Here is a 21,666-nt window from a genome sequence, read left to right as displayed (position 1 = left end):
GTCCTGTCAATATTGCTTGGATGGAAAAAACATAAAATACAAACGAGAGATATATAAAAAAAAATACTAAACGTTTCAAAAAAATTAGTTGGAATGATCAATTTAAAATCCTGATACTTAAAAAAGTAGTCGAAATGATTAATCTTTAAATCTCAATGGTTCAAATGATAAAGTTTTCATCATGAAAATCAATGGATAACGTCGTCGGTTTGATCTGCTCAGCAATTAAATTAAATTAAATTTTAAATCATTTTTAGCTAAAGAGTGAGCTAGTTCGTTGCCCTACGCCGTAACGGTCAAACCGGAGGCTGTAGAAGTAAAACCACTCAAGGCCGCCGCTCGTATATCTCTCTCGCGGCAGTCCCCTTCCAGTTCACTCGCCACTTCACAAGCAACCGAAAACGACGCCGTCGCACGTATCAGGGAGGCCGAAACATGTTGCAGAACAAGTCATTCGTCAAGAGAACCAGAGGCGGCAAAATCACCAAGGTCCCCAAAAACCCTAACCCTTCCTCTTTGCGCTGCTGTTTTTCCAATTTAGGGTTTAAGCTAAGTAGGGTTTTTGATTTCGTTGTGCTTCGATTTTCAGGTCGTGAGAGAGCACTATCTCCGGCACGATATTTACTGTGGAGCTCCGGTATGCAAAGTTTGCGATACGTCCGGAGCTCGATTGAGCCCTACCGCTTCCACCATTCTCATCTTCGATACCAATGTCGTCCTTCATCAGGTTACAATTTCTAACAGTTCATTTTTTTTTTCGTTATTAATTTGTTTTCTAATTGCGAATGAATGAACGAATGATTTCGAGCTGTGTTGGTTTGCAGATTGATTTGATTGAGAATCCGGCAATCGACGATGTGGTTGTGCTTTCGATTGTGTTGGAAGAGGTTAAAAACAGGAACTTGTCTGTTTACAATAGAGTTAGAGCTCTGTGCAGCAATTCTTTGAGGAAATTTTTCGTCTTTTCGAACGAACACCACAAGTATGTTCTACCCCTAAATGAAAATTCTACTTATTTATGTTAAAATGCGTGCATTTGCTCATTGTAAATAGGTTGCTTTTGATATTGTCGATTTTAGGCTCCTATTTTGATTTTTGTTGGCTGCTGCTATGTTCAGGGATACCTATGTTACAGACATGAGCGGAGAAAGCAAAAATGATCGAAATGATAGAGGTTTTCTCATGTCGTTATTATGAAACTTTATTCTTCATGATATGCTTGATGTATGGTTCTTCTTCATTTTTTGTGTCTATGTTATTTGCAATACTTGAATACAAGTATCCACTTGCTTGTTATGGAATTTGGTTTGTTGTGTGGTATGTATCTTTTTATTTCCTACTCTTTTCTCACTCGATAAATTGTTGTTCAGCAATTCGGGTGGCCGCTCAATGGTATCAAACTCATCTTGCTGGTTCAGCTAAGGTTTTACTTATAACCAATGATAAAGAGAATAAGAGGAAGGCTATTGAAGAGGGAATTTCTGCAGAGACAGGTCTGTTTATGTTTGCTATCCAAATATTTTGACAGCATTTCTGATGTTCTAGACCTGCCCTTCAAGTTTAGTATCCACATAATTTGAATGTGTTTATTTTCAGTTTTACATCATCCTGACAGAAATTTAACGGAATTACTTTCTTGGAAATTATTGTCTTGTCTTCAGTTGAATCATATGTGAGGTCATTAAGTAGGCCAGAATTGCTCGACCTTCTGGTGCAGCCTGCATCTGAAGATTTAAAGATGGAGGACGCTGAAGATTTGAGACCATCAAAAAGGAAAGTCATCTACTCAGAGGTATTGCAACTGGCTATGCATTCATGCATTTAGGTGGTGTATAAGTTTTATGAAACAAATGTTGTTCTTACCAGTTTGTTTCTATCTTCTCTTTCAGCATAAGCCCATTTCTGAAATTACTTCTGGCTTGCATCGTGGCATATACCATCAAGGAAAACTTCGAGTTAATCGTTACAACCCCTTTGAAGCATATGTTGGAAGCGAGAGCATTGGTGATGAAATTATAATATATGGACGCACAAATATGAATAGGGCTTTTGATGGTGATATAGTAGCAGTTGAGCTTCTGCCGCAAGATCAATGGCATGAGGAGAAGTCTCTGGCTTTAGCAGATGAAGGTATATAATAAATAATTAACGATATCTATGCATATAATGTAATTTTATGAAGTTCAGGCTTGGTTGGTAACTATAAGTCTGAATTGGTGTTTTTAGGTAGCTTTAGGTCTTAGTTATAACTTATAAATTAATTTGTAGTCACTTTTTTCAGGTAGAAAGCTGAAAAACATCTCTTCTCTCTCTCTCTCTCTCTCTCTCACTTTCCCTCCCCCCCCCCCCCCCCAACAGGCATTTTTTCTTCTCGTTTAATTCTCTTAATTGGTATATTTTGTACTACCGTGCAGAGGATGAGGAAGAAGATGTTCATCTGGTTCCAGGCAGTGCCGATGATGCTCCTAGGCCTATAGCTGCCCAAGGCTCTGCTGGAGTAACAGAACCTGTCCAAAATCGACCATCTGGCCGTGTTGTTGGTATTATAAAGCGGAATTGGCATTCGTAAGTCGACTTCATAGGTTTTATGAAGCATTTTTGTCTTGCTAACATAAGTGGTATCTTATTTAGTTATTATTTGGCTGAAAGATGTTTCTTCATTTAAGTAGGTAGTAAAAAATGTGTTACCTTTCAGCATGTCTGTGGGTATGGAAGTGATTGTTGTGCTATATGAACAGCCCACCCTACCTGGATGTTTGTAGATTCTCATTTCTCACACTTAATTTGCACTTGCAGAGATGTTTATCGTGAATTTCTTTTCTGGTTGGCTCTGTTTTCTGATATAAATTGATATACATGCAGTTATTGTGGATCTTTGGAGCCCATGGCTAAGCCTGCAGGTGGTGGTGGTATTGCCCATGCTTTATTTGTCTCAAAAGATCGAAGGATTCCAAAGATTCGAATTCAAACTCGACAGCTTGAGAATCTGATGGACAAGAGAATTATTGTGGCAGTTGATTCATGGGACCGTTTATCTCGGTATCCTTCTGGCCATTATGTACGAACCATAGGAGTAATAGGTGATAAAGATACTGAAACTGAGGTACGTTGGAAGGGGTTCAGTTGTTTGCATTTGTTTGTTTGAACATCTATCTTTTAGTTTCCTATTGTGTTGGTTTTTCTAATTTTTTTTTTTCCAAAAGAAAAAAAGGCTAAAGACATTGCGCGCTATTTGAACATCCAATCAATTGAAGTTTAGATGGCAGTGACACTAATTTAGCTCTTTGGATGTTGCAGGTGGTCTTGATTGAGAATGATATAAATACACGACCATTTTCTTCTCAAGTTCTTGCATGCTTGCCACCGCTACCATGGTTTGTGTCTTCTGAAGATTTGGCAAATCCTATTAGACAGGATTTGCGAGAATTGCGTGTCTTTAGTGTTGATCCTCCTGGTATATGACCCATAGATTAAATCTCTTTGTGTTTGTTGTTCTCCCTCTTCCTGCTTTCTTATTATTTATGCTGTTTTCTATGGTGTAATTTTTTTCCACCTTGCTTCTTGTTTCTGCAGGATGCAAGGATATTGATGATGCATTGCACTGTACAGCTCTGCCAAATGGAAATTATGAACTTGGAGTCCGTATCCTTAACCTCGTGACAATATATTCATTATTGGCGATGGGTGTCTAACTGAAATTTAAGGTTGATCTGTGCAGTATGAATAAAGCGTGTGCATGTATATATGTGTCAACTGTCAAGGGAGAACACAAGTCTGAAAGAAGATATGTATTCTGAAAGTTTAGAAGATAAAAATTGAGTTGTTTATATTTTTCAGAATATATTACTAATGCTTTAGTCCAGTCTTGTCCGCTGCTTTCTCTGCTTCCTACTTCTGTTTGGTGCATTCAAGATTTTCTCACTTTGCATTAGGAGGATACTTCATTGTATTGTTGTTACTTTTATGCGTCTCTAGGATTCTTTAGATGATGAGCTTTCCGTTAATCGTAACTCAAAATCTCTGTTATACATGCCTTATTCTGTCACCTCTATAATGTTCCAAGCAAATATTAATTTGAATATAAATTGAGTACACTACAAGTACAAGCTGTTTCTTTAATGACTTCAACTAGATATTGCTGATGTAACAAATTTTGTACACTCGGGAACTCCTCTTGATGATGAGGCTTCACAAAGAGGCACATCAGTCTACCTTGTTGAACGGCGCATTGACATGCTTCCAAAACCTCTGACAGAAGGTGACTTTTAATTTTAAGAATTTCTGTAATGAGTATTGTATCCTATATGATATGATTGAATTTTCTGTGATTTAAATATATAATTCTTCATATGCAGATATATGTTCTCTTCGAGCTGATGTGGAAAGGCTAGCTTTTTCTGTTATTTGGGTATATGCTCTCTCACTAACTAGTCATGATAAGACAATTACCTTTTCTTTATCCACATCCATGCACACACACCACACATGCATCTGTTATACTCTTATGGAGATAGCATACCCTATTATATTCAACTGATACATAGGATAGGACTAACCTACGTCAGAGTATGTTCTTTCCTTTTTGAAATGGTATTTAAGTGTTTACCTGAATTTCAGGAAATGACAGCTGAAGCTGAGATCATTTCTACAAGATACACCAAAAGTGTGATTAAATCATGTGCAGCATTATCTTACATTGAAGCTCAAGCGAGGATGGATGATAGGTACACTTGTACTTCAACTTAGTTACCTTGTTGATAAATTCCTTGGGACTTTACCATTTGTGTTCGCAGGATACTCTTATCATTATTAGTCATAATAACGTTTTATATCTTTGTAAAGTTTTCCAGTTACAGTTTGTACCTGGTATGTTCTTGCTACATGAACATTGTGTTGCTTCACTTAGACTTGCATCCACCTGTTACGTTTCAATCTATATATTGAATGTACATGCTATAAAAATGCCAATATTGTTCAATACTTCTGTAGGAATCATATTTTGCAGTGATATGTAAATTCAATATATGTGATTGTATGATGAATATTATAGAAGTGAGTCGATCTAAACACTTAAAACAAAGCAAGTTGTATGGGATGGGAGTCTCTGCAGAATGTGCCCGTCTGGGCTGGGAATGTTCTGATAAATAAATAGCCTGAATGCCTAACTCGTAATGTGTTGGGTTTAGCCTCTTCTGAATCCTGGATAGTGAGAAGTGTGCAAGTGTCAAGTTTTGTTGCTATACTGCTTAGTGAATGAAAAGAGAAATGAATTCTAGGATGAATTTTAAACTTGCACCAATGATTTAATCTGTTCACGGCATGGCATTTTGTAACCTGGTCCCTTCAGGGTTGATCCCTTTCCTGTGGCCACGATAGATATTTCTTTTAGCTTGAGTTTCTATAACAAAGTTTTTTTATTGCTTTTATATTACTGCAGTCGGTTGATGGATCCATTAACTACAGATTTAAGAAACATGAACTCTTTAGCAAAGGTATGCACATGTGAGCTCTTTGTTCGTTGTAAATTCATTAGTTAAACTGTTATAATGTGTCATCTCACCTTCTTGGCTTCTTTGATTCTCGGAACATTGTGCTTTTCTACAGATAATGAGGGCAAGGCGTATTGAGAGAGGAGCCTTAACTCTTGCATCTGCTGAAGTCAAATTTGAAATTGACACAGAGACTCATGATCCTCTTGATATCGGTATGTTGTTTGAATAGCAAGCTTTCTTGTTCAACGTATTAAATTTTGATTGATGGTAATCTGACTCTAAATTTTGAACTTTAATTCTACTTGCACTGACAAGATCAGTTGTGCCATTGCTTAGTCCACTATAAATAATACCTTATTTCGTGAAATTGATTGCTTTGTGCTGCTTTACAATCGTGTAGGCATACTATTCATTTTAGAGTTGGTGCTGCATATATCATATTCTTCTTATGTTTGGTATTTTGGGTTGGTGAAGTTCTCAGCACCCGGGTGGACTTCATTAGAAGTTTAAAACATTATCTGCTTATTTTCTTGTGCAGTGATTTAATTCTTATGGTATTTCTGTTATCTGTTGGGTTTTTCATTTTTTTTAAAACATTTATTCAGAAGGAGAGAAGTGACTGATCTGACATTCATGTATCCATTTGAGAGAAAACTTGTCTAAAATCACTGCATGAATTGTTTCTGCAGGTATGTACCAGATTCGTGAAGCAAATCAAATGGTGGAGGAGTTTATGCTTGCCGCTAATGTTTCAGTTGCTGAGAAAATTCTTAAACATTTTCCTCTATGTTCACTATTGAGGTAAGTTGATGGATTTTTCTTCAATAATTTCATGGTCTCATGTTATTTCCTGGAACAATGTTCTGGTTGTCTTTTGCTTAAAATTAAGGCTATAAAGTGGCAGAGCGATCAATTTAGGTTGGTTGAGTTGGAATGTATCAATTTCTGGTGGAGTGTAGTTCTCTTACCCTCAGTTTGGATGAGGGAAATAAACTTGGAATTTGGTCAAAAGTCGGAATTTTAAAATTGAAATGACTCATTCCCTTGTTTGGATTTATAACATAGAAATTAGAATTTCTGTCGAAAAACCAACTTGAAATTTCATGTAGATAGTTGTCATTAATAAATTTTCACAAGTGAGTTTATTATTTTTCGTTTATAGATTGACACATTAAATTAATAAATTCTGTATGTAAATTTCATTATAGCCAAACAAGAAACTTCACAACTTCTAGGAAATTAAATTTCATAATTTCAAATTCCATGATTTTGATTTTCCTTAGTAATCTCAAATTTCCTCATCCAAACATAGGGTTTTGTATCGATGTATTTTTTTTTTTCTTAAAATATTGGTAGCTGTGGCCGGATGGTGCATAGCTGCCTTGACACTCTGCCACCCAGACCTTTTTTTGGTCATTTAATGTTGTGTTTTCCGCAGGCGGCATCCTTCTCCTACCAGAGAGATGCTTGAACCATTGTTGCGTACAGCTGCAGCTATTGGTCTGAACTTGGATGTCTCATCATCAAAAGCACTAGCTGATTCACTTGACTCTGCTGTGGTATGTATTTTTTAGATATGTTATTAGTATGAGACTGATGGTTTTCCCAAGTTATGTAAATTTTTGCCTAATTATTTAATTCTCTCTTTAATAAAAGCAAAATTAAATCTTTTTCAGGGTGATGATCCGTACTTCAACAAGCTGATTCGGATTTTGGCTACAAGATGCATGACCCAGGTAATTTAACTTGAATGGTTAAAAGAAGTTGAAATTACTTCGAAGGACACCTTTCTAAATTTATTGATTTACCCTGTATTTGCAATCTAGGCTGTTTACTTCTGTAGTGGGGATCTTAGCCCTCCAGAATATCTTCACTATGGGCTTGCAGCATCTCTATACACTCATTTCACCTCTCCTATTAGGAGATATGCAGGTCAGTGTCAGTTTTAGCCATGTAGTTCTTGGTGATCGAATTATTGTTGTTTGACTCAGTAACAACTTTCTTTCCCGGCAGATGTCATAACGCACAGGTTGCTTGCTGCATCTTTGGGGATATACAAGCTTCCAACTATATTCCAAGATGGACCCCGACTCACAAGCATTGCTGACAGTATGGAACCACTTTCCCCTTTGGACTTTTTTTATGTAGTGCAATAAATGATCGAATCTTAATATTACCCATATTGTTGGATGTTGCATATTAATCAATAATATTAGAATAATACTGCTTGGCTCCTTACCCCACAAGACAAGCTGGTGACATGTTGCGTGTGTCCAAAGTTTTCATTTTCCATTTACTAGTTTCAGTGCCAACTTGCACATCAACACATCAAGTTATCATGCTTTTAAGGAGCCAAACATTGTTCAGCCACTCAGTTTATAATTCAAGATTGCATATGTGCTCCTGTAGGGTTTGCTCTAATGAAAATATTTCTTTCCTATTGCTCTTCTAAGCCACGATTAAATCATTTTATATTCATATCGGTGCATTCTCAACTTTATTTATGCTATGTACATGTTACTCTAACAATGTTGCTTCACTTATTTCTGCTACAGATTTAAATTATCGGCATAGGAATGCCCAGATGGCAAGTCGAGCCTCAGTGGAGCTCCATACTGTCATTTTTTTCAAAAAGCGGTACGAACCATTATGTCTGCCTCTGTCTCTCTCCTGCTTCCCCTCTCCCTATGTCTTTCTTTTTAATAATAATGCATTTTGTTCATGTAGGCCGACGGACACAGAGGCAAGAATAGTCAGAATACGATCGAATGGATTTTTCGTATTTGTGCCCAAGTAGATTTTCTAACCTCATAAGTAGTTCTATTAATTCTTTATGCGTGTTGGGCAGATGTGTGCAAATATTTTAAGGGTGTTTTCAATAGAACTTGCTGTTACCTGTTCTCGTGCTTGACTGAAATATTCTGGAATGGACTCAGGTGTTAAGATGAACTTATGGAGATGGTTTGTATTAGTGAACTCTTTCTTTTTTGATCCTTTGCAGGTATGGCATAGAAGGGCCGGTGTACTTGACCCCAAGGGGTGAGAAGGGAAGCGGAGAATGGTATGTAGATGAGCAACAACAGAAGATTAGAAAAATGGACGGTAGTATTTCATACAGCGTTCTGCAGACGGTGTTTATTCACATGGAGATTGTGGAACCCCAGCCCAACAGGCCAAAACTCCAACTGTCGCTGGTGTAGACCAGCAACTTTGCCTCTCCCCGGTACCCTCCTTTAAGATGAGAAAAGTGTCTGGAATGGTGGCGTGAGCCAGGAGCTTGGTTCTAACCATCTTGGGCAGCCAAGATATGTCACGGGACACATTGAAATATTGTATAGTTTCATTTAGTACAGTTTGTTTTACCGCGTGAACTTAAGGTGTGAGTAAGAGTTTTGGTAATCGAGTGTAGAGCTGAGAGGTTAGCAGCAGTCTGCAAGTTAAAGACGGGATGCCGTTGAAACAGTGCTGTGTTTTCTTCCGGCCCCAATTATTTTGTGGAATGCTTGAGTATAAATTTTAAGGAGGTTTAATCACAGTGTTTTCTCGAGGTTTAATGTAATTACAACTTAAATGGCATGTCTGGTTTGGCTGGAGCCGGGAGGGAATGTATTGAAAAAACGAGGAATATAAATTGATGTGAGAGGAATTAGAGATGTTTTGAAGAGTAAAGTGATTTTCGCAGTTGTTTTTCTCTTGCTCGGAAGAGTGCAGTTGGAGAAATTAGAAGTGTGAAAATCATACTACGCTTTTAATATTATCAACTAGTTGTACAGTAGTTTACATCAATCTTCTGCCAGTATCAAATTTCTCATTAGGGTAGTCCCACGTAGATGCCACTATTACAGTAAAAAATTTCTCTACTCAAACGAAGAGCAACCATCAAATTTCTTGGATGTATTTTTCAATGGATCATAACTTTATACGAATTTCAACTCCACAAATGCATGCAGCCGCACGAGATAGATTGAGCCATGATAACCTAATGAAACCCATTCCTTACTCCTACTACACACCAAGTAAATAAATGAAACCATGAGATCTTCAGATACACACCCAAATCATACCTCAAAAATAAAACGATTACTTTAAATTAACCAATTGAATTGAAAAATGTGGGAAAAAGAAACCCAAGGGATTGCTTGTGGCTCAAGGAAGTTCAAGACAAGATCCACATAAAAATTGTTGACCAAACAGTAAGTGCCAAGGCTGCAACCAAGTACATCCACAGGAAGATCACTGAGCACTCTGCCTCACCCACATCATACAGCTGCGTCATCGTACCTACATACAATCGCGTATTCAAATAAGTACTTCTATACAAAATTGTTACGAAGTTTCAAGGCTCCCGGATTGAATGACCGGGGATGGTGGACATTACGACCACTTGATGCAATTTGCTTACCGATATTCATGGCAGGCGGCAGGGTAAACTGAAGCATCAGCACAAAGTGGAACAAGGAGTCAGATGGGAGAAGCCCTAGTTTGTCTGCTCCTGTTACAATGCCAATGCCAATTGCAGGCAGTACTACATATTTGGCAATAATCATTCCAAGGAGGGTAGGCACTTTGATTGTTGGTTTGCGTAAGCCTGCACAATTAAGCACACAGTAATATAGCACTTTGTTAGATTATTGTATTCCCTCCCAGAAACTAAGAAAGTAGTTCTAATATCGAATATCATGGTTCCCATTACCTTGGATCAGATTGCCTCCAAGAATGAGTGTGATGCAAGGGATTGTACCGTTCCTGTGTAGGGCATTTCCCGTTAATTTACACACTATGCAGAGGATGTTTTTTGTTTAAAATTGTTTGATTGAACATTAAGGGATTTTGAAGCCTTAAACATAGTAATTTTTAAGCTCTAAGCCGAAAGGTACCTACCCGAGTTGTGTAATGGAGTCTTCGATCACATGCAGAGGGGCGTCGTCACCAATTATTATGTTCTTAATAACTGTAATTGCCCCAACGAAGAATCCCACAATCTGATCATAGACAGATAACAGACAAGTCAGTTCTATTTTAGTCATGAGGTCTTGCGAAGCACTTATAACACAGGCGAAAAATGTTTAGAAACTCACTGCAGCAACCGTTGGTGGTGCCAATAACTCATGCAAAATCTGGCGAAAGAATGCTAATACTTTATGGCTGAATGGCATGTTTGATTCATCAGGGGCTACTATCTGTCATTTGAGCAATCCAGATCGTCCAAACAACAAGGCGAGTAAATATACGAATATATATACCAAATACTGAAGCCAGACTGCTGTAATTTTAGATATGAGGGTACTTACAGCGTGGTTTACAGAAGTTTCAGACACTACAATAGCGGCCTGCTCTTCATCTTCTCCTTTGAGAAGGTGAGTTTCCTCGTCAGCATCCAAATCTGTGTTGCGCCTCCTTGAAGCCTCCTCAGCTTCCTCGGCTGCTTGAAGCTCTTTCCATCTAATCGATGAGGTTCGTATCAACTGGTAACTGTAGGTCCAAATGAAGAAATTACCAAGCTGCAATAGGCAAGTAATTTTTACTTAGCATTGATATTACTTTCTTTTCTCTATAGATCATGAACAAGTGGTAGAGCTTTAATAATTGCATTACCGCCATGGAAAAAGATACGTATGCGAGTCCAGTCGTCTTACAAACACTATGATCGCCAAAGGGGTTCCCATCCTCGTTACATATTGCAGGGACAAGTATAAGGAGAAGGTTTCCCAAGTTTCCTATTCAACAAGATTGGTGATCACTTGATAAGCACACTAACAATTGCTGCTAAGAAACAGATGAAAGAAAGAAAATATAAATATTGACCAATTACCTGATGAAACTGTAGCAATTACCACACCTTCCTGATAAGGTTTTGGTTTAAAAATTTTTACCACAATCCATCCAAGAATCCCTCCAACTAGAAAGGTAAGCCCGATGTTGACAACCATAAACCACCTGAATCATTGATCAAACACGATAAAAGAAAATGAAGAGACCATATTACATGACATATCAAATATACTAAATCCCCTGAATCCTAAAAAAAATGGTATATGTATACAAGAATTCTCTGTTATCTACACTTATCATTAAGTTTATCGACACATTGTCAATAATATTGATGACATATCAAATATTGTAAGGTCGATATCAGTATATTCATCAACATATAATTGCTGCAAAGACTACGACCATATACAAAAGCGTACCATGAAACAATGTCTCCAAATGTAATAGTCTTGGCCACATTTGCAAACACAAGTGCGGGAGTGAACACCACAAACACAATCTGCATTTTTCATAAATCATGTACTTATCTCTTCTGATTCGTGCGCGAACAGACACTTATGTGTGAAAAAACCGAATATGTATGTACCTACCCTGTTTATGGACTTTCGAGCGTCCAATGGGAGAAGATTCCAGTACTCAGTTGCCATCAAAGCTCCCAATACACTGATTATGAGAACTTGGAAAATTGGCATGCAAGCCACCTCCAACAGCGTCCAGAAACCCATCTTTTTTTTATCTGAGTCCAAACTTTCGCACTTTGCTGCTTTTTTTTTTTTTTGTTCAAAACTGTCCTAATGTGTTTATTTTGCAGTGTTTTTATATCAGGTGGTTGCACTTCTCAGCAGTCCTACCAAAACAAAAGAAAAATCCCCAGAAAGAGAGTACAAAAGGTTAGCCTGGGAAACAAAATGCAAAGCAAAAATCACAGGTGGAATTTGAAGTATTACAAGGAAAGACACTAAAGTTGATGACATGGGAAGGAGGAAATAGCCATGAAGGTACCAACATTCCTCACTACTCGATTCAATTCCATCACACTGCGCGTCTCTACAAAATTGTACATATGTTTTGGATTTCTGGGTTGTGTCAAAAACTTTCTTTCCAGGAGATTTTACTTTGGAAAATTAAAATTAAATTTTTTTATGTATTAACTCAGATTTGGGTTGTTTTCTGCTAAATTAGCAATCCAATTATATCTTATATCTGTACTCTGAATCTAACCAGCTGATAAAAAATGTTAATATTTTAGGGAAAACATGATATATGTCCAATTTTTTAGCCAATATTTGAAACAGTCAGTTTATTAACATAAGTCCAATCCCTTTAGTTTAGGATTATTTTATTATCAATAATTATCTTTTTAATGATAAAAGATATATTATAAAAATTAAATTTATTCCTAAGTATCTCTTTCAGGTTAATTGTTTGTATCTACTTATATGACAAATTCTTTTTTATAATCAGCATATATCACTAATTAATTTGTCTTATTTGTAGGTATATTATGTTTTTGTACCTTTTAGTTAAGTTTCATATCTCACTTATAGGTATAATACACATTTATTTATTTGTTACTTGAGTTCGGGTCATATGTTTTGCAGATGGATTTGTGTTAGTATATTAGTTATTTGTTAGAAGATATTAAATAGATTTATTGGAATTAAAATATGCATGAAATTATTAGATATTAATTTATCTCTAATATTTTTTGAAAATATAAAAAAGAGTATAAAAGTGGAAAAATATAATACTAGATTTAATCTAATAATTATGTTGATTTTTTAGACTAGATTAATGCCCCTATTTTTTAATTAATTGTAAATTGGCGGTTTAAGCTAATTGAAATGGAACTGAGTTGGCTAACTATAAATGCCCTATCATAATCTTAATAATGGTTGGGATCATACCCAAAATTATTCTAGATGCAAGTATGTTATGATTTATAATAAATAGAAAAGGACCAAATCTAAGATATATACAAGAAATGTATATAATATGATTTAGTATTTGGTGCATGTCGTCCAATATTTTAGTGGATGGATTGTTGAGTTTTCATTTATATGTTCCAAGTTTAAACTTTCCCTCCCCTTAATTATTGCAATAGTTTCAAACAACATATGTCACTTTAATATAGTAGCAAAAAGTAATGAGGTCTATACACTCTAGTGCATGTTTGATCTCCCATCCTCCTAACAACTAACAATTTAATCTACCAGCAAAATCGTCTATAAAAAATAATTTGACAACTAACAAGGCATTATTCAGTGAAACCTAAACATGTGTATAGAGTCCAAATTCAATCATAATTTGTTTTACCATATATAAAGAAGATAGACGTAAAAGGACGACGAGAGGCCAGTGACGCAAATGGCAACACAAGATAAAACGACAGTGGTTAATAAGAAAAAAAAAAGGTAGGGTTTAATAGTGTTAGAGTCTTAAGTACGATGGCTAGCTATTAGAATTCCTGGGGCATGATGGAGTGACTGATTTTGCTATTGATGTAGGCGGGTTTAGAGCATCTGAAATACTATTGATATATGTGGATTCCAAGCTTTCTAGACAGCAGAGGAGCATAAGTTGCTTGAATACATCAATGATTGACAATCAATCACTCGCTCATGTGCGACTAAACCCTAGAATGCTCGTTTTGAGTACTCTTTATATAAAGCAGAGGGCCCCGTCTTTCATTTATGTCTTCTTTTTTCCTTCTCCTCTTTACTCTTTAGATGGCTAAAATAGTTGGTGACTTAATTGTGCTGCGCAGGATGATAATCATGCACAGCAGCCAGAAAAATTTACCAAAGAAATTTGCAGCTTAATAATAAACGAATTTTAACGAAAAGCTAATGGTACTGTTCATTTTAATGAAAAATCACATTTTTACATTAAAAAGTCAATTCTGATACTATTTATTTTACCATTTGTTTTGTCTTTACCGTTAAAATTCAAAATTTTCAAATCTTTTTTATTAATTTTCTTTAATAATAAATGTAAATCAGCCCATTCTGATTTGCAAACCCTTCTAAATTAAGGAATACTTTTGGTTTTACGTGTGGTGTGTGTGAGCTGGGTCTGGTTAAGCATAAAACGTAAAGGGCAATAGATGATGATAAAATTGACATAAGAATGTCGATTCATGTGCGTGTAAACATTATCGCCACCAACATTTCCCAAGCCTCGACAAAAGCGATGATTAGTCAGTCATGGATGCTACAAATTTGAAACATGGTCAATGTAGAGAAATGTTAAAGACATGCTTTCAAAGTGATTTTTTTATAGGTTTTTTGTCGTTTTTTATTTTTTTATAGGTTTTTTGTCGTTTTTTATTTTTTATACAATATTTTATAATAATAACACAAAAACTAATATTAATTGTAAGTTGATAGAAAATTTATAAATAATCTCATTTTTAGAAAGTTCCTTTAACGTTTCTCTAACTTTTTTTCTTTTGAGGGTGAACAAAAATCATTACCTGTTGGATCTCACAAACATCATGGAGTCCACCATAATTAGCACCATGAATAATGTTTGGTCCCACAAAAGAAAAGAAAGAAAGAAAAAGGAAAAAGTTTGTTGAAATAAACGACTAAATAAAATCGTCACATTTAAAAGCTTTTCATGCTTAAAACGAGCAACCATTACATTTAAAAGTTTCTTGTGTTTAAAACGCAAAGATATTCCAAAACGGTCTTTCCCTTTTATTTTCCCCTCCTATTTTTTTTTTCTTCTAATTTAGACCCTATTAAAAAAATTTGATGGTTCGAAGTTATGTCACATATTTAATTAGCTATATTTTTCTTATTGTTTTATTTCAACAATTTTTCCTCTTCTCCACCCATTCACCACCACTTATCCTCCTCCTTCCACAAGCTAGTTATGGCTTCTGATGTCGATCTTGATGTCGTAGCAGAATCTCGAAGGTCTCAGAGCCAGCGGGGAAGTCGGAGAGGGATATTTGGCACTGGAATTCTTTTTTTGTTTTTTTTTTTTTTTTTTTTGTCAAATGATAGATTTTGTTAGATTAGATGTTAGATTAGTCACTGACGGAGTTTGAACTCACGTCATTATGCAAGGGCTCAACACCTTTCTACCAATGTGGTAAAGGGCGATTTGCTGGCACTGGAATTCTTTGATTGTGTCATTGTTCCCACCATTTTGTGAAACACTTTTCAACATTAGAGGAGGGGGATGAGAGCCCGTATGCAAAAAAATTCTTTTCAAAACTCTAATGAGTTGTTTGAGCGCATTCGTTTATATACAGTTTTGTTCCTTCATGTAAGGAGCCAATCATAAATTTTTACTACGCCAAAATTAAAGAACAATCTCTTTTCCTTGGCTAACAAGAGATAACTGCTGAACTGAAAATAACTTAAAAGTAACCTAACCCAGAAGTTGATATAGAGACACCCATCATTCCCCTAAAGAAATGAACGTACGAAAAGTAACCAGAACCAACTCAAGAACCAGAAGATCAAGGACTCAACAATAACCCATAAAATTAAAAAAGTTTTACAATAAAAACAAGGTTAACAAAATATTAAAACAAATTAGGCAGAAAATGGAAGAGAAAAAAGAAAGAGAGAGATGAACCTGGAATTCAGTTTTGGCTAACAGAGTTGGGAAGAACCAGTCGCAAAAGCAAACATGGCTGAGAAAAATTGGAAGGGAGAGAGTAGTGGGAAGCTGAGGCTTATAATCGATGGGAATGGGAGAAGAGATTAAGAAGAATAAGCCATGACCCTTCACACTCACATGCCTTGCCTTTTAAGTTTGGAGTATAAATCTCTACAAAATTGATAGTGTACGTACAAGTTAATAATTTGTGCTAGCTTTGTGTTTACTATTTATACACAGGGCACTTTGATTCCCATCAATGACTTTAATTTATGTCCACAACCGCTAAAAAAAATAAAAAATCAAAACGCTATTTAAATCAAGCTTTGGTAAATTATGGTGGTGAATTTAGTTTAATTGACGAAGACAACAGCCTCAAGTAGAAGATGTTATATGGATAAAAACTCAACATCCTATGCAATGTCCATGAATTAAAATCCAACTTAATTAGGTGGACAAAGGTTATGGGGTTATGAGATGTCTACGTCAAATTGTCACTTTCTAATTTCTATCATTAATTAGCTAAATTGATTTTTGCATTTTGGAAAGAAAATTGTCTATTAGCACTCCAAAAATCTCATTCTACACTCCAAACATTCTATATTTGGAAACAAAAATACGCTTATGAGGAGTGTAGAATAAAATTTTTGAAGTGCCAATAACACTTCTCTTTGAAAAAAGAACTTGATTTTTGCATAAATGAGTGGACCAACGTGGGTAAAACTTCATGGAAGGTTAGACGAGCTCAAACGTTCGACCTAACAGTCCGGTCTAAGTTTCCAACCCAACGAAGTTTGATGTCAGCCGAAAGATGCATACATAGAAAAGTGAAGTTTGCATGCTTAGTAACATAAACACTTGTATGGCAACATAACCCTAAGAACTGAGCATTGCCTCTATTAAATAGGATATATATATATATATATATATATATATATATATGATCATTTTGTTTACAGTTCCTAGTCAACCTAATTGTTAGAATTAAATATTATTTGTTTAAATAATTTGATTAAGATCCCTGACATTACTTAATAGATTTAACTCCTACATTTATGCATTCAATATCCCGCAAATTATAAATTTAAACAAAGTTAAATAATATTTTTACAATATAACAATTACTTAAAAATCAATAATATAGTAATATTATGCTTCACATAGTTCCAGCTAAAAAAATAATGTACCCATGTAACTATTGATAAATTTTAAGAAATAACTATTAATATATTTAAAACATAAAATATATACATATAATCATCATGGGTACATTCAAAAAAAAAAAAAAAAAAAAAAAAAGGTACATATTAAAATTCAAAATTATGGGTACAAATTAAAACTAAAAAGAATATTGGTACAAATTAAAACTAAAAAGAATATATGAAAAAAAATACAAAAAGGATATATTTGGAAATGATTAATAAGGTTTTCATTTTTAAAATTGACAAATGATGACTTGTAAATAATTTTAATATTCAAATAATGACATGGAAATTAGTCAAGGGACATTGACCAAAAATGAAAAGAAAATAAGGTTTCAATTCATGAGAATGAAAAATGAGCGATAAAAACCTAATTTGACTTTGGATGTGGTCCCTATTTATCAACGTTCTTTGACTGAAGCCTTGTTGGTTTTCAGTTTTTTTATTGAAGTTCCTAAAATTAATGCAATAATGCATTTTTGTGTAGGTTATTATATTTTAAATTAAAATTTGATATTTGTAGTTACTTGTATTAATGAGATTTTAAAATGAGGGATGAGAACCTAAATTATTTTTTTTAATCTAAAATGTATCAATTGTTTTTTTTATATATAAAATGTACCCATTTTTTTTTATACGAAATGTACCCTTTTTTTTAATATAAAACTTACCACCTTTTTTGTATGAAAGGTACCAACTTTTTGTATGTAAAATGTACCGTTTAAAAACTACCTATTTCTTGTATGTAAAATGTCAATAATATAAGTAATGACACATCATGGGTTTTATTTAAATATAATTTATCTTAATGACAGTTCATGTCATTAACGTAAATTATACTTTTTATATAAGCGTAATTTATTTTTAATATTTTTAATCCCTCAAATCTTGAATTTTATTTAAAATCTCATTAATATAAGTAACTACAAATATCAATTTTAATTTAAAATTATAATAACCTACACAAAAATGCATTATTGCATTAATTTCAGGGACTTCAATAAAAAATTGAAAACCAACAAGGTTTAAGTCAAAGAACGTTGATAAATAGGAACCGCATCCAAAGTCATCATTTTCTATATATATGATCACTTTTAAACCGTTTAATAAACAAGATATCTTTATCAATTTAACAATTTAAAAGAGGTCAAATCAAGTGACAAACAAAGTCCAATATACGTGTATTATTTATACACGTACATCCAGTACTTACATTAGTCGCTAGCTAGCTCCACAAGCATGCAGATGCAGTGCAGCACACCACATAAGATGGTATAGTAAGATGCAAATTAATGCTAGTAATTTTGCCATACCTTGTAAAATTATTGAGTCTATCCCACGAATTACAAATCACTATCTTGATTTTTTCCTGCATGTACATACGACAAATTATCACATGGAATATTAGATTAATTAGAATTTTAATTAGGCAGGCTATGATTAGACAAATTCGAATCTGTCAGTCCAACCACAGAATTTGGGTGGACCAAAATTCTAAGGCATAGGCATGCATGTCTCCAGATTTATCAGGAAAAAAAAAAAAAAAAAAAAAAAAGATAGGTACATTGGATGTTGATCGATGAAATAGGAAAAGGATCCTTTTTCCTAATGATCCTTAGGATTCAGTAATCGTGACCGTTTATCGTATATCGTACAGTCAGTTTTTGTTAGGTATTATTTAGATTTAATTTTAAATTTTGAAATGATTTATGATCGCAAGATGCACGATGAACGGTCACAATCATAGAATCTCTAAGATCCTCAAAAAATTTCGATGAAATAAGCAAGTTGAACTAAAAATAAGAGAATTTTTATTTGGACCCAACTATCTATCTCTACATCCAACTAAAAAAATTTATGTGCTAAACTTTCAAGTTTGCCCTTAAATAAATAAGAAAAAGAAAATAAACATTGGTGTTTTTATCTCTACACCCAATGACTCAAAAAAATGGCACACATCTGCACTCCTCCATTATTTCCTGCGAAACAAGCCCAAATGACAACAAAATTATTCTCCTGAGTTCATCAACAAGTAAGCTTGCTAAAAACCCTTGTTGCATAAAACCCTTAGCACCCTCATTCATAAGTTCAACAGAGAAAACTTCTTACCAATTTGTTGGACATGAAACAAATTCCTACAATATGAGAAAAAAGTTTCCATGTCAGTGTCTATTAGAAGAGATAAGAACAAGGGTTTCTAGCAAGCTGACTTGTTAGTTTTAATAATTTATGCAAGTAGTCAACTCCCAGATAATGGTTCAAATAAGAAAACATACCAACCAAAAACCTACGCTGAAATTATAAATGAGGGCTGATAAGGGTTTCCAGTAAGCTGACTCGTTGATGAACTCGAGAGAATATTTTGCTGTTATTTGGGTGGGTTTTGCCGGAAATAATGAAAGAGTGTACTGGTGTGCTAGTTTCAGAGTTATGTGGTGTAGAGATAAAAACACCAATGTTTATTTTCTTTTCTTTTCTTATTCTTATTTATTTAAGGGTAAACTTGGAAGTTTGGTAGATGAAACTTATTAATTGAGTGTCAAGATAAGATAATTGGGTCCAAAAAAAATTTCCCTAAAATTAAACGTGCCATTTGAATATTAGCCGCACGATACGCCAGTGGACAGAGAAATTTTCCCAAATCTCATACTGGCTAAAATAATGAAACCCTAGGATTAATGGATTATTTGAGGATGAAGACGTGATCGATTAGCTTGGAGTTTTCTACATGAATTATACCATCAAGCCTATCATTGTTATTTAAATCTGACAACTGTATTTACGTACCAGGGACAAAGTCTACTATGATCATTCGTCACTAGTCACGTAAAAACAGTATTTGAAATTTCTTCAAGACTGTTATATTTTCAGGAAATTCTTAAGTTTATACTAAAATCGACAGATTTCGTCAGTATTGGACATATTGGTTAAATATCGAATAAACCTTTATATTTCGTCCAAACCAGTATTTGATGTTTTCTAAGTTTTATTTTAAATTTCCATCAAAAGCAATCGTATCCATATCGATATTCAATATATCCATGAATATTTTCACAAATTTGTATATTGATACATTTTCATAAATTTGTATATCGATACATTTTCACCAACACCGATATTTCAAATATTGCCTATAACTATATAAAATTTCGTTCTCTTGGACTCTATGATCTAAGAAAATTATAATCCACTTGCATAGGATTAGAGTTCAACCATGGAGAAAAAAGTAATAAAGTAAAATAAAATAAAATTTATTTACTTCCACAGTTGGATTAAGAATTTAAGATCGAACAGTAGTTTATTATCATAATTTATTCGGACCATAGGGTATATAACAGAATGATGCTGTAAGTGCTAGATCAATTTTTAAATTTCAATTTGCTAAATTAATCTTAGTTTTTCAATAGTTGTCGAATCTGATTGCTATTTCATCAAACCTAAAACTCGTTACTCACAATTAAAAAAGAATACCGATATACCATAGTACCAAATGACACTTCCATATTTTGTTCAAAAAAAAAAAAAATGACACCTCTATATATAAGAGCTATGCTTAATAGAAAAACTTTGTTTAGTGGCATATTTATATCCAAAATTTATCTTACTCTTTTTCAGGTGAGAAAATGAATGGGCATGTTCAATCTCATCAATACATACAGCAGGGTACGTACTACATATTCAATTAAGTAATTTAAGTTGCTGTAAATCACATAACATAAGTGGCCAGCTAGTAATCAACTTCATGACCAGCTAGAAATCAATTGCACACATAAAAAGTGAATCCTTTAATTGTATTGATATTTTTGCTATTTGCATAGCCACATTACGGCTGGAGTTTGAAGTCTCAACCACCATACATTATTGGCGGACCACCGTTGGTATTATGAGTAGTTGGTAAGGCATGTGCTGGGTACCTACCTACTACTTTTATAGGACATCTCCCAACCAAATCACTGATTCACTATAGACTATATTTTGGAATTGGATCCCATCCGGATCCATTAGGGATTTCCACATTTTAGACATTCATTGTGTATCGTACGATCAGAAATCATTTTACTTTTTTATTTAAAATTAAACACAAATAATATCTGACAAAATTGATCGTACAATGTACGATGAGCAGCTCATATATGGGGATCCCTAGGATCCTCGCAAAGTAGATCCGGAGAGGATCCTCTTCCTTATATTTTTCGTTCGAAAATGTATAAAATTCGTCTCCTAATTCGAAGAGAGCTATATTCTAGTTAGTAAACAGGGTTGGATACATATAGCTCTTGAGCTAACTATATTTAGCATCAAGGCCGCCAGTGAGAATTTAGGGGCCTATGCAAAATTTAGACTGAAGCCCTTCATTTTCTAATACTGTATTTTCTTTATTATTTCATATTTTTCAATTTTATTCTATAAAATTGAAATATTGCAGGTTAGTGAACCAAAAAAGTTTGTTTTAGTGATCATGAGTGTTTCCTATCTTCAAAGGGTTGCATGTTTTTGTCTAAATTTATCATCATAATAAGTTTGTGAACCAAGAAAGTTTGTTTTAGTGGACATGAGTGTTTCCTTCCTATCTTCAAAAGGTT

The 21,666-nt window shown here is 34.4% G+C and overlaps 2 protein-coding genes across 2 annotated transcripts; one reads left to right on the top strand and one right to left on the bottom strand.

The window, feature by feature from the left end:
- Nucleotides 1-228: 228 nt before the first annotated feature.
- On the top strand, nt 229-9,118 carry LOC137737706 (exosome complex exonuclease RRP44 homolog A-like). Its single transcript, XM_068477254.1, has 24 exons — nt 229-489; nt 590-727; nt 825-982; nt 1,119-1,174; nt 1,371-1,493; nt 1,662-1,792; nt 1,890-2,130; nt 2,415-2,565; nt 2,863-3,103; nt 3,298-3,454; nt 3,574-3,642; nt 4,133-4,258; nt 4,356-4,408; nt 4,618-4,724; nt 5,438-5,492; nt 5,605-5,704; nt 6,182-6,293; nt 6,931-7,051; nt 7,169-7,228; nt 7,319-7,424; nt 7,506-7,601; nt 8,048-8,129; nt 8,220-8,285; nt 8,494-9,118. The coding sequence occupies exons 1-24, from the start codon at nt 436-438 to the stop codon at nt 8,690-8,692; spliced, it is 2,802 nt and encodes a 933-aa protein (XP_068333355.1). The 5' UTR covers nt 229-435; the 3' UTR covers nt 8,693-9,118.
- Nucleotides 9,119-9,389: 271 nt separating this feature from the next.
- LOC137737716 (protein PIN-LIKES 5) lies at nt 9,390-16,060 on the bottom strand. The gene is made up of 11 exons (XM_068477266.1): nt 15,858-16,060; nt 11,855-12,111; nt 11,684-11,763; nt 11,305-11,429; nt 11,088-11,209; nt 10,784-10,993; nt 10,571-10,672; nt 10,374-10,474; nt 10,186-10,238; nt 9,895-10,080; nt 9,390-9,773 (listed from the first exon to the last, which is right to left on the bottom strand). The coding sequence occupies exons 2-11, from the start codon at nt 11,987-11,989 to the stop codon at nt 9,649-9,651; spliced, it is 1,239 nt and encodes a 412-aa protein (XP_068333367.1). The 5' UTR covers nt 11,990-12,111; nt 15,858-16,060; the 3' UTR covers nt 9,390-9,648.
- Nucleotides 16,061-21,666: the final 5,606 nt, after the last annotated feature.

Source organism: Pyrus communis, chromosome 1, assembly GCF_963583255.1.
Source record: "Pyrus communis chromosome 1, drPyrComm1.1, whole genome shotgun sequence".
Taxonomy (NCBI): domain Eukaryota; kingdom Viridiplantae; phylum Streptophyta; class Magnoliopsida; order Rosales; family Rosaceae; genus Pyrus; species Pyrus communis.
The sequence above is the reverse complement of the archived record's forward strand: the minus strand, read 5'-3'. Positions and strand labels throughout refer to the sequence as shown.